The 12,901-nt window shown below is 48.5% G+C and overlaps 1 protein-coding gene across 1 annotated transcript; it reads right to left on the bottom strand.

Moving 5' to 3' along the window:
- Positions 1-3,545: 3,545 nt before the first annotated feature.
- LAJ45_11128 (uncharacterized protein) lies at positions 3,546-6,181 on the bottom strand (the record flags this gene model as incomplete). Its single annotated transcript, XM_046120639.1, has 4 exons — positions 3,546-3,808; positions 3,883-5,683; positions 5,908-5,994; positions 6,047-6,181. The coding sequence occupies 4 exons, from the start codon at positions 6,179-6,181 to the stop codon at positions 3,546-3,548; spliced, it is 2,286 nt and encodes a 761-aa protein (XP_045966162.1).
- Positions 6,182-12,901: the final 6,720 nt, after the last annotated feature.

Below are 12,901 nucleotides of genomic sequence, written 5' to 3'. Positions count from 1 at the left end.
CATGGCCAGCTTTGTCAGCCATATAATCGCACTTTAATTAGGAACACTTGTGTCAGCGCCGCCAGAATCTCTCCTGTTTACATATCTTGGAAAAAGCACTGTACTATATATATCATACGGTATGAGGGTGTCCGCCTCCCGGCACACCTATTATTCTTTACCTAACCAACAGCTGGAAATTACCTAACGTGTGCCTATACTCTACCCGAAGTACAGCACCCTTTCCGCTTTGAGTTTATGAATAAATTATAAAGTAGAAATTTCCATACGTACCTTCCCACTCCACCTTTCACCCAGGGTCCTCGGCACCTTCCCATAAACTTTCCCAACTGCACCTGTTATTCCCCCCTGGTATCCATGAAAATGGTGGCTAGTGTCTTTATGTCCCGCATTAATGTATTAATGTCTGGTTCTTCATGATTTTTTCTAGATTCTAAAGCAAGATCAACTCATGGGAGATTTCACACCTTCCCTTTTATTTAAACTATGATACCCATGAGTTCCAGTAAAAGCAAATACACCCCATCCTCATCCAAGTCATCACCAATGACATTACATGTGTCTCCTCCTTCGGGCTCTGTCTCGCCTCCGTAATATACAAGGTACATCGTAGGATATTCAGGTTCGATTAATGCGGCCATCAGATTAACAAGAGACATGATTATATATGGTATGATCGATAAAGAATACGCTGCAAAACCGTACCTCTCGAGCTGGGATTCGCGTGCTCTGAAGAGTTCATATGATCCATAAAGCGTTTGGAGAACTGCTGCAATGATTTTGAGGATAGGATGGTTGCAAGAGAGGTTTAACTGGGACTGCGGGATCTGAGCATGAAGATCCTCTTTTATTCGATAGTCTAAATTTTTGGGCTTGAAATACATAGGAACTTCTACCAAGTGACAAGGAGCTCTTGGTGATGAATATAATGGTTTATGTTTCGGCAGCCAATAAGTCTTTAACTGACTCCAGATGCTTGCGGGTGGCACCGGATGCTGGCCGTGAATATCGACCACCGCTGGCACTATTTCCGGCCTAGTAACACATACAATTAGCCCATGTTAACTAATCCTAGAAGAGTTCATATATTATTACAGAATAGGCGCATAGGGCCCAGGCTGCACAATGCACAATGCGCCTGCCCTCTTAGCAACATCCAAAGGGTGTTTTTCATAGCCCACAATGCACCAGGATATGGTGGCCAGTGCACTACCAATGCCGGAATAAGGTAAGAGAATAGAGTTGATGATATTGACAGTCTTATGAAATATTCCCGCCCCAGGCGCGTGTTTAACTGTCAATGCGTGGAGCCCGAGGTTGAGAACGAGGAAATTAACAACATCCAGCCACCATGCAGGCCTGCATACAAAATCACCTTTTATCACAGCATTACCTCCACCTGGGGAATCCATCGAGAAAATGGTTCTTGGAAAAAAAACCGCTCAGGTTTCGAGGAATGTTTTATTGCAGCTAATGTAAGAGGAGATAACTGATTTCGTGGATCAGGTATATAATATGGTCAGCTTTGTTGCCGGGGCCGGATGTTATCGAGAAGGAATGAAATATCGATGGAAAGTAAGTGTAGCTGCGCTGAGAGTGATAGCTGTAAGGGGAATGGATTATTATCCTTCCTTTTCCTTGCGCGTATGAGTTGGGTATAGCATTTCTTTCGGCGGGAGGGTCGGGCGGGGTATGCCCTATGCATGCTTCATCATTAAAAAAGGTCAATGTATTTCCGAATACATTTCCACTGTGGTAATTTTCAAATCCCCCAATACTATCTGAAAGCGATAATAGCTCTGAACTTAATTATACCTATAAGAGGCAGATTTACCAGGGTAAATTACCCATGTGTGGGGTCCAGACCAGTTTACCATCGATCCGGGTGCACCCATCGAGATATCTGGTAAGGTGTCTGTATTTCCATTCCTATGTAGATTTGGCTACGTTCCTATGAGGGGTTGTTCTGGTGGAGGGGAAGGCGCCCATCGCTCAGTCTATCGATCCGAGTAGAGTACTCAATGTTTAAAACTCATGTTTTCTAATTGGCAGCATATGTTTCGCCGGGGAGCCAGCCGTTTTTCGACTCTTCAGACGACATCTCATGCATTCCTGCTCAATGTTTCAGCTATGTATCCCAAACCTCCGAAAAATTCCTTGTCGTACTCCTAAATTTAGCTTCATAACTGTTGTAATGATCATATATATCATAAGATATCACTCGCTAGATCATCCATTAATCTGATAACTCTCCCGGTATTCCTGGGCCTGGGGATAATTATAAAACGCATCCCACCACCACCAATTGTCTAAGCTTATGTTCTCGCCGTACCTAGAAGCTTTTTTATCTGTTAAATTGCAGTGTGAAGTTTAAACTAACAACTGCCCTGTTGTTTATACTTTATCGTACCCCGGCCAGCCCTCAAAATAAGCCTTATATAAGTACCTATCGAGAAAGTTCTAGGCGAAAGCGGGCTTGGCACCAACTCTTAACCGCTATACAAGGTCTCTTTATTCCTACTCCAACTCTTTCTTTCATAAGAGAGCAAGCAGGTAGTTAGCGCTTGAGTGGTCGTCTCATGGTCCAGGAACTGCCTGCCGCACACCGCTTCCACTCATACTAGTCCTTGCTCTTCCAGCTACAGGAGAGCGAGGAGCAACAACCAGTACGTGACACCGGGTCTTTTATCTTTCGCCTTCTCCTCCAGGAGCAGCATGAATCAGAGGAGGAGCCGGGAATGACCCACATTAGCACTGTTGGACTCTCATTTCTTGGCTATCTTGGTCCTTGGCTCTGTTGGTGCCTGTAATTTTTCCTCAGAGAAGAACTACAGATCTCGACAATTTCTGGGATCGGCCTGTGGAATTGAGTGAGAGATCCATGTAGTTAATTAATTTATGAGAATCCCTGTAACTTTTACAATTAGTTGTCAGAATGATCATTACCAATCTCAAGATTATGTATATATATAGGTTGTATGTCCGGAGCGGAAAATACAAAATCGGACTATAGGATCGCAATTGCATCTTCTTTTGGTCGCTTCAATGTTTAAAAAAGCTCCTAGCTGCCCGTCTATGTGTATTTCGATCTATGGCACCTTATTTTGTTCATTTGGAAGAATATGGTTATGTAGTATTCTTGGCATAGCACTAAGCAGCTTCATTGAGCTCTCGGGAGTAAGACTATTGGTATAACCCAAACTAAATGTTGGCTTCATTCTGATTGTTGACAAGAACATCACGATGACCAGCAACAACACAAGTAGAAACAATTAATAATTAGTGACAAGACCCAGAGCTGCAAAAAAAGGTTTGAGGACAAATTTAACTGAATTTCATGTCTAATAATCAACCTTCAAGCTCGCTCAATTCCACTAAAAATAATACACGAATCGAAGAAAAAAATAGCAAACAACAAAAAAGACTGTGAGAACTATTCCACATAAAAAAAGTGCAAGTGATTACAAAACAACCATTAGATCTTTCAACCTAGGACATAGGGAAAATAATACACAAAATGATGCGACTCAATCACGACAGACAATCTAGTCATCGTTGTTGTGGTTCTCGAACTCAGCCTCAGCGGTACCAGCATCAACCTCCTTATCCTCGTGGATGTCACCAGTGGCAGCCTTCTTAGCATCCTTAGCGGCACCCTCGGCATCGACGTGCTCGTGCTTGCCCTCACCCTCAACCTCGTATCCTACAACCTCACCCTCAACCTCGTGACCCTCCTTCTTAACGGAAACAACTTTGTTGTCTCTGCAGTCGGCAACGGAGAGCTCCTTGTCAGGAATGGCATCGGCGGCTGTATCCATATTAGTATGATTCAAGCATCGCACACTAGATGGATAGAACTTACGGTGAGGGCAGATGGGGCACCAGGAGTGTGAGCGCCGTCAATGGCCTTTCCGACGCACTCGCCAACACAGGGAACAGGGTTCTCAATGTGGGGGAGCCCTGAAGTTGGGTCGGAGGCACCAGGGGCCGAGGGAGCACCAGGGGCCGAAGGAGCACCAGGGACCGAAGGAGCACCAGGGGCCGAAGGAGCACCAGGGACCGAAGGAGCACCAGGGGCCGAAGGAGCACCAGGGACCGAAGGAGCACCAGGGACCGAAGGAGCACCACCGGATGGGTGGTCATCACCAGATGGGTGGTCATCACCAGATGGGTGGTCATCACCGGATGGGTGATCACCGCCAGATGAGAGGCCACCAGCAGAAGGAGCACCTGGGATATCGACGAGCCCACCAGCGTTGTTGAACTGGATAACGTTGACGCCATCACTTTCGTTGGTCTGGCCGAAATCTGGGTGAGTGACATCACCGCCTTCAGGCATAGATGGTGTGTTTCCACCAGTTACAGGGTGCTCAGGGGTGGATGGGGCTGGATTAGCATCAGTGGATGGAGTATATGGGACTGAGGGAGCACCGGGATGAGACGGGGAGTCTCCGCCATCCACAGGGCCGGCTGGGCCTGGGGGAGAACCAGCTGAGGGAGCTGAGGGAACTGAGGGAGCTGAGGGAGCTGAGGGAGCTGAGGGAGCTGAGGGAGCTGAGGGAGCTGAGGGAGCTGAGGGAGCTGAGGGAGCTGAGGGAGCTGAGGGAGCTCCGGGAACTGAGGGAGCTCCGGGAGCTGAGGGAGCTCCGGGAACTGAGGGAGCTCCGGGAGCTGAGGGAGCTCCAGGAACCGAGGGAGCTCCAGGAACTGAGGGAGCTCCATGGCCGGAAGGCTCGTCACCGTCCTCGCTGTTGTTACCAGGGATGGTAACACCCTCATCGTCGCCCTCATCGTCACCCTCATCGTCACCCTCGTGATCACTGTCTTCACCCTCGTGATCACTGTCGTCACCCTCGTGATCGCTCTCGTCACCCTCGTGATCGCTCTCGTCACCCTCGTGGTCACTGTCATCGCCCTCGTCGTCGCCGGGGGTGGTGACGGGGCCGTCGTGACCCTCATCGGAATCACCGCCGGATGGGAGTCCGGGGGCACCGCCAATTGGAAGTCCGGAGAGACCATCGGTAGGGGCGGAAACAAGTTCACCGGCAGTGTTGATCTGTACAACGTTAATGCCATTGGACTCGTTGGACTGGCCAGGCATGCCATCCAGGCCTGGGGCCGAAGGAGCACCACTGTCACCGCCGGTTGGGACACCGCCGGTTGGGACACCGCCGGTTGGGACACCGCCGGTTGGGACACCGCCGGTTGGGAGACCGCCGGTTGGGAGACCGCCGGTTGGGAGACCGCCGGTTGGGAGACCGCCGGTTGGGAGGCCACCTTCAGGGTGGGGGAGACCTGGAGCAGTTGGTGCTGATGGAAGGCCATTGTGGGGACTACCCGGGACGTTAGGCGCATGAGGAGTGTTCACAGACTCGGGTGAACCGGGTGCTACAGGGGATCCTGGGAGAGAAGGCATCCCGCCATCTGGGTGAGGGAAACCCGGAGCAGTTGGTGCCGACGGGAGACCGCCGTTGGGGACGGCAGGAGCCCCACCGCTAGGAACATCAGATCCGCTTGGAAGATCTTGGAGGCCCTCGGTGTTGTTCTCGACGTTGTTTCCCACGAGGTTCTTGACACAGTCATCAATACAAGGGAGAGCGACGTCGGGGGCGTGGGGCAAGGGCGCGGCGGAAACGAAAGTTGTTGCGCAGACAATAGCTGCCAATACCATAGAGTAACGCATCTTTAAAGATTATATTTAGGTTGTTGAGTAATAAAAAATACTTTTTGAATGTGTAATAGAAAGCGAAAGTATAGAAAAAGAGTGTCTATATTTTTGGAAAATGATAAGAGGTCAGTAAAGAGCGAACCTCGAGGGGGGGGGTGGAATAAAGAGTGTGGAGTGGTCGAGCTGGATTGAAGCTGATGAGGAACGAAGGAAATAGATTCGGGGGAGAAGTCACTCACTATATATTCCCTCCCCGAAGGACTGTTCGTTGGGAGCTTTGAAGGTCGCTCAGGAACCCGCAAAAAGAAGCTTAGACATGCTCGTTCCTGCAGTAGTTGGTAATTGTTCTTTTTTACTTTCTCAGACAGCATAGCAAACCCATAGATCATTTCGATGCGCCGAAAACGGTACCTGATCAACGGTGGTTGAGCGCTGATTGAGCGTGTCCCCCGTGCCGCCGAACGGGAGTCGCCGGGCAAGACATTTTAGACACACGGGTCCCCCTCTCGGCATTGAAGATCTGCACTCGCCTCATCTCCGATTCCGAATGGCTTCAATACCGTCGTCAGTTTGCCCCACACCAAAGCAGTTGGGAAAGCTCCTTTTTTTTTTTTCTCCCTCTCGTTCCCAAACCCTCTTGATCTTCGATGGCGAAATGGGGAAAAAACGGTTGAGAATCGGATCTTGCATAGTTTGTTTATCCTTTCTGTTGAATCATAGGAAGATCCTGTTCGCATTTCGCAAGTTCATGAGTTCAAGTGTGCATAGGGCTAGACAACGCATGTCTTTCTCTTCCCGCGACAACACCGCATTTGTCATGTAGACACTTTACCTACACGTCTTCAGTACCTTTTCCCATACGGCAGCTCGAGCTTGAGGGTTGTTTCTCACAGACCTCGTGAACAAAAAAATAGGAGTTGTGCGCCGGCGGTGCAGTTTCCCTCTCGAGCCACTGGAGGCAAGCCTCAAGCGTCGTTGGGAGACAGACCGAAGTGAGCGCATCGAAGACGAGCCAGACCTAGAGTTGGAGTTCTGTTCCTGTGCCAATAGGGCAGAGCACCCGGTAAAAAAAAAAAGGGGGGGGGGGGGGGGGGCGAGATGGAGAGGATACATAGGAGGGGATCAGTGCTGTTGGAGGAAGGCTACGAGCAAGTTAAGGTTAGTTAAGCGGAGATACCGTTTCTTTGGTTTGGGGGGGCTCTTGTTCGCACGTTGCTCGCATGCATGGCAGAATGGGTCAATGTCAACTGGGTGGTCATAGCGCGGCACTGCAATTGCCAGAGCTAGAGATGTTCTATGGCAATACACGATGTTTTAGCTCTCATGGGTACTTTGTGTTATTTGCGTGTCAGTCGTGAGATTTGGCTTAAATGTAGCTGCTATTACGCGGTTGGGGAATTGCGAGTTGTTTAGGGGCGGCATCCTCCTTTTACAGAAAACGGTTGTTACCGTAAATTCGGGATTGAGGAACTGATTTAAGCTCAATTGGGATTGCAACATCCAAACAGAGGACTCGAGTGATGGAGCGTGATGGGGGACAAGAATGAGTGCTGGTGAAATACATGATGTAGCTGAGTACTTTGGATCAATGGATAGAGACACAAATTCTTCCTCCTCCTCCTCCTCCAAGCTCACAGAAGGACGTCGGACAGGCAGCATCAGCCGTATCGGGTACGTATACATAACCTAGCTGCACAAAATATTCCGTGATATAGATACATACATATACACCTCAACGTCCAAGCTATGAGATCGCTACATTCCCAAGATCCATAACTCGTAATACCAGCTGCACACGCCATCGTTCACAAAAGCTCCGATCGCATCAGATCACAAAGAATCCTCTGATGATCTTCGTGCGCGGAAGTCTCCCTCCAGTGATAATGCATGTGAGCGCTTTTCGATATCCCGATTAACTATACATGTATGTACCTAGCTACGTACCCTGGCGTGACGGTGCTTTTTCTTCCCTCTGATCGATTTGCAGATGTTTCATTTCCGACGGAGTACACATTCCTCATGAGTAAAACACCCGGACCGGTGATCAATTTGTGTTGTTTTTCTTTTCTGCATGTTGCTCTTGTGAGAGAGTGACGTGAATGTACATCATTCTAGCTGGATATATAAGAGCTGCTCGCTCGCTCGCGCATGGAAGTGGGTTGGGTGGGTTTTGTTTATGGGGTTCGGCCTGATTCGGGAGCGACAGAGGTCAAACAATGGCCGTCTTGGTGGATACCGATCGATCGTGGGTACTAATGATGGAGTTCTAGGCCGGGGTTTCCACTTGTGGCATTAGGAATCGTGGGTGTTGGGGCAGACATCAGCTTGGAGTTGAATTCTGGGTATGTTGGGCCATCGAGTATTGGTCTCTATCCACTACAAACTCCCGCGCCGCCCCCCCCCCCCCCCACCACGTTGACCTCTACAACAGCTACCTACACCACGTTCCCACCTGATACAAGGGGACGACTGCCATATTTCTTCGCTTTCGACACACAATACTAGCAGTGGTGGTGGTGGTAGTGGTGGACGGAACATATTCCAGAATTATTGGGGATATTTTACCTGGATGCAGCTTAGGAAAGACGGTCAATGATCACTAGCTACGACTATCTCAAATTGTGTGGGAAGATTAGGGTTACGGTATTGTACGTTATCGGGCCCATCCCCCGCGCCCCGTCTCAGGACGGCAGTGGCTTCGGCAACGATAACACCTCGGTCGGTTTGCGGATTATTTAGGTATTGAACTACGGACGCTTATGGGTTCGGAATTGAGAACACCTTTGATGGGGAAAAAAGGGGAAATAAGAGATTTTTTTCTTCTTTCACGCCAGAGACGGTTCTGATTCCAGCAGACTACTACTACTTTTCACTACGGTCGGCACGATCATCATGGGCTCTATTCATAGATCACTGGAGAAAACACCAATGATTCACATTGCAGAACCGAAAAGAGGGTTGACTCGGCATCAGCGAAAAGGGGTCTGCCACGGCATCCCGATCCCGAAAACCAACGCACGGGCCGACACCCACCAAAAATAGGGGCCCACGGTCTCGGCACCAGCCCAAGCCGGGAGAGAGAATAATATCATATCACTGAGATCACGGCTGCGAGGGGTGCGATTAGGTGATTGAAACTACTAGCTAGAAGGAAGGATGGAAGGAAGGATAAGATAGTAGAGTAATATATCTGCCTGATTACTCACTGATGTGCCGTGGGGATCTACGGGCTGGCTGCGTGGTATGTAAGCTTATTGGCGCGCACGAAAGCCTGGGGCTGTATGGCGCGAGAAGGCCTAGAGGGCGGGTGTGTCAACTTCAGAGGAATTTCGTTTGTATGGGAATCTGAGAAAATGCCAGGGTTAGTCTAGGCGCTAGTACCATTATGGCCAATTTCTATAGGTTTGATAGGCTGATTCTTTAAAAAAACGCCGAAGTTTACACACCTACCCCCCACAGCTTCTCGAGCCATACTCTAGGGAAATAGGGTGCAGGGTTCCTAGGACTGGGGTGGGCAGTGGAGTTCCGTTTACGATGCACAGCGAGCTACCTAGATATGAGGGAACACCGCGCCGAAACGAAACTTTTTTCTGCGTGTGTGGATATATGATAATACGGTTTCTTGCTCAGTGGGATTCTTGGCAGTAATTCGAAGGTGGTGTGGTGGTTAGGAATCGATCCGGAGTGGAGCTGCAATTGATTGAAACGTACGCTGCATAGGGACTAAGTCCGGGCCGCGCTGTACAGTGAGTAATCATTGCAGATGATTTGTAGGACGGACTATCATTATCACGACAGTCTACGGTTTGGCCGGATTGGGTGCATGAGTGGATGGAGGATTTAGGTATGTTTTGACTACCTTGGGGAGGACGTTGGTGTTCAGGCCGGCGGTCGTTTAGAGAAGCGATGTATCGCTACTATTTGCTACCAAAAAGGTATCCGTGTGGGCTGTTGAAGAACGCAGCAATTGTACTGATAGAAGGACTCGAAGCGAGCTGGAATGGCTGGGGACAGAGAGGTTCAGGGTCAAATGGACACAGTGAAAAGCTCAGGTGGACCACAGAGAGATACTTGTACCTATATATGCCCCAGCCTAACGGCACATTTCCGCTCAATGGCCATTAGAAAAGGTATTTGATTTCCGGCTCTCGAGCAAGCTAGCTCATTCCCGTCAGGGGCTACCCAGCCAGCCGTAATAAGACGATTGGCTACACCATGGATGGATGGATAAGATAATATCGTTATCGTGAAACAATTAAGCCTTCAAATCGGATATTTAGAAACACCGGAGTGGAGCGGCAGGGTTCGTTTTTGGTGACAGTTCGGGTGGGTTAGGGTTGGCGGTTAGATCGGCAGTGTGCGCAATCATTAGCAGTCACTCGACTGATATTAGCGACCTGTCATTGACAGGACAGGGGTGTTGATTGCGGGAAACGTTGTGTTGTTTGGCCTATCTACCTATCCCTTTATCCATCGTTATCAAGGCCTTAATTGTGGAGGGTTGGGTATGATTATTCATCGTGAGCACGCGCAGAACGTTTAAATGGGACCTGTTGACAGCTCAAGTGTGAAGCGGTGGGATCTTATTGAATCGGGTATTTAGGTGTTTTGGGCAGGGTTGGGAGAGTACTTGTATAGGGGTGCCGGAAAGTGATGCAACGACTCAATTTACTACTCACGATTTCAACCACATGCAACCCAACTTTGACTTTAACGAAGCAGCGATATATAGTATGTAAAGTAAAGAGAGTATGAAGAATTCATCAATCACATCAAAATGAAAGAAATTACATGTAAGGTGGTTGCGAATTCACTAAGACCTCACCCTATATTTCCAAGCCGTTGCATCACTTTTGGGTACCCCTGGGTACAATTATACCTATCGGGTGTTTTTGCACAATATATGTGCTCGTAGGCCGTGATGTTATCAGGGGACGCTTGCCAGACTAGGAGGGTATTGATTTGCTTACTCCGTACTCTACTAGGTAACTAAGTGCACGTATTATAAGAATTACTCGTTATATCGCTTCTCCGTCGGTGAAAACTACTGTATGCAAAGTTGGTAAAAATCGAGTGACATTTCATGATTATTACAAACGAAGCCGAGTGCTGTGACATGCTTCACTACCAATTATACCGGAAGGTCGAGTACGAATTGAGTTGAATGCTTAAAGTCGCTCGGTATAATTGTTTCCGTCTACTAGTCCTATCAGACCGTAGCTGATCTTTCAGTACTGCTTAACTCAATTACGGGGTCGTATCGACCACAATCCATATCTTACTACTACACCAATTCAAGACATCACACTCTCTCACATATGTCTACTCTCGGATAGCAATGCCTCCCGCTTTCATCGCCAACATGCGCATGAATCGCGGTCCGCGGGCGTTCTCAGAGTCAAAGCTGAGTCAAGCAACAACTCACGGGGCGGTGGCTTTGCGACATTTTCATAATAAGGTTGTCATTCACATATGAAAACCCAGGTTTCAATATCACGTCAATTAAGTTTTCATGATGACTTTCAAAAAAGCATAAAACACACTTTAAGTGTACCTATCACACCAATCAATCAAATCAAAACCGACTTCAGCTCCTTTCCCATCAGGGCTAGGGTTATGATCCTAAAAGCGGCATTCCGTGCGGATACACCCACGCTCCGTTTCCGACCGACCAGGTCGCTCTGTGTGGACTCAGTTCGTGGGATATTCCGGCCGGCTGCATATATATCGCACGTATGAGTAATAAAGTGCATAAATGAGACCTATGGCTGCTGTGTCATTCATAGTAATGGATAGTGGTGCATTTATGTAATACGAAGAATCTATGATTTTGAGTCATCAATTGAAAAGAGAGTGCATTAATATTTTGTCTTGGTGTTTTGGTATCGGCGGTTGTTGGAAATGATCGCTGCCGGCTGGCATATCAGCTCAGGGTAAGGGTTGGGGTCGGATTGTGGTTGGATTAGCGCATGCACAGGAAGCTTGTATTCCGAGAGTGGCCTTACCCGGATACTTGTGGTGCCGTGGGGAAGAAGGTCTGTGGAGTAATGTTTCTGTTTCCACCGCAGGCAGGGACAATTGTTGATAATGAGTAATACCGCGATAGGAAGTTAGGGTGAGTGCGACATACTCTACGTTAGGGACTAGTATTTCTTGGAGGGATACGGCATGCATGTAGATACAATTAGTTTATAGTACTGCAGCTGGATGAGTAATTGAAGATGTCTGATCGGAGGTGCAGATGGGCTGCATGGGGATACGGAGTTGCGCGGTCTTAAATTAATTGTCGTCGGGGAAGACTAACGGATTCTGATAGATATGCGAATCGTACTATAGGTTTGGCGCAATTGGAAACATTGTTGGCGATATCTGAGGCACGAGAAGAGCAATTGATTGTAAAGCAGAAACTCCATGGCACTTTTTTAGCATTGACTTGGGGTTTTGGTGGTTTAGCCTTTTATCCGGCAGGTTCGTGATTAGGCCGAGGCATGCTTGCTCGTCTCCAGTGAAGGACACGTCGAAAGAAACTCACTCGCCATCTACTCTTGGGGCGTGAAACTTTCATTAACTACAAGGATCAATACCCACAATCAATCGAACCCGTTCTCCTTCCCTCTTCAGAACCAGTAGATTACCTGGTTCCCGTGAACGCCATTACTCGAGCTCGGACACAGCTGTTACTACATGGAGTAAGCGGTGTCTATACTTGATCTTCAATGGCCGCCTTGGTGGGAGCGATATGAGTTTTCAGTGTTCACTAAGTACTGGGCACATGCTTCAACCTCAACCGAGCAAAGGCAGCGAACCAACAGCATGTGCGAAGTCGACGAGCTGGCTACATGAGCTACATGGGGACAGGAACCTGAGTGCATGAAACCCTTGTTGACAGTCCAAAGGAATATAGTCTCTAGAGGGCGCTCGGGTCGAAGCCGACAGGTAGGCTTTGTAGTTGGTATGCAGACACAAGTCACTTTTTGTTTACTCTAATTATATTCACCTTGGGGCAGGAAAGTGGAACAGCCCCATCCGGATTCCGTCTATCTAGATTATCTCCCATCTCTCCAGTGCCAACCCTGTCCATCTCAACTGGATCTGAATCTCGTTTTCCTTCCCTTTGTGCAATAACATCATGACACACCACAGGCACGGAATTGCACCTTATTCTTATTTCAACGTTACATGAACAGCCGGAAGAGTCATCGGAGGCGTGAGTGGGTGGGGTGATCATGACGA

The sequence above is a fragment of the Morchella importuna genome, assembly GCF_003444635.1.
Source record: "Morchella importuna strain M04M26 chromosome Unknown Morimp01GS057, whole genome shotgun sequence".
NCBI lineage: Eukaryota > Fungi > Ascomycota > Pezizomycetes > Pezizales > Morchellaceae > Morchella > Morchella importuna.
This window is presented reverse-complemented; position numbering and strand designations above follow the sequence as displayed.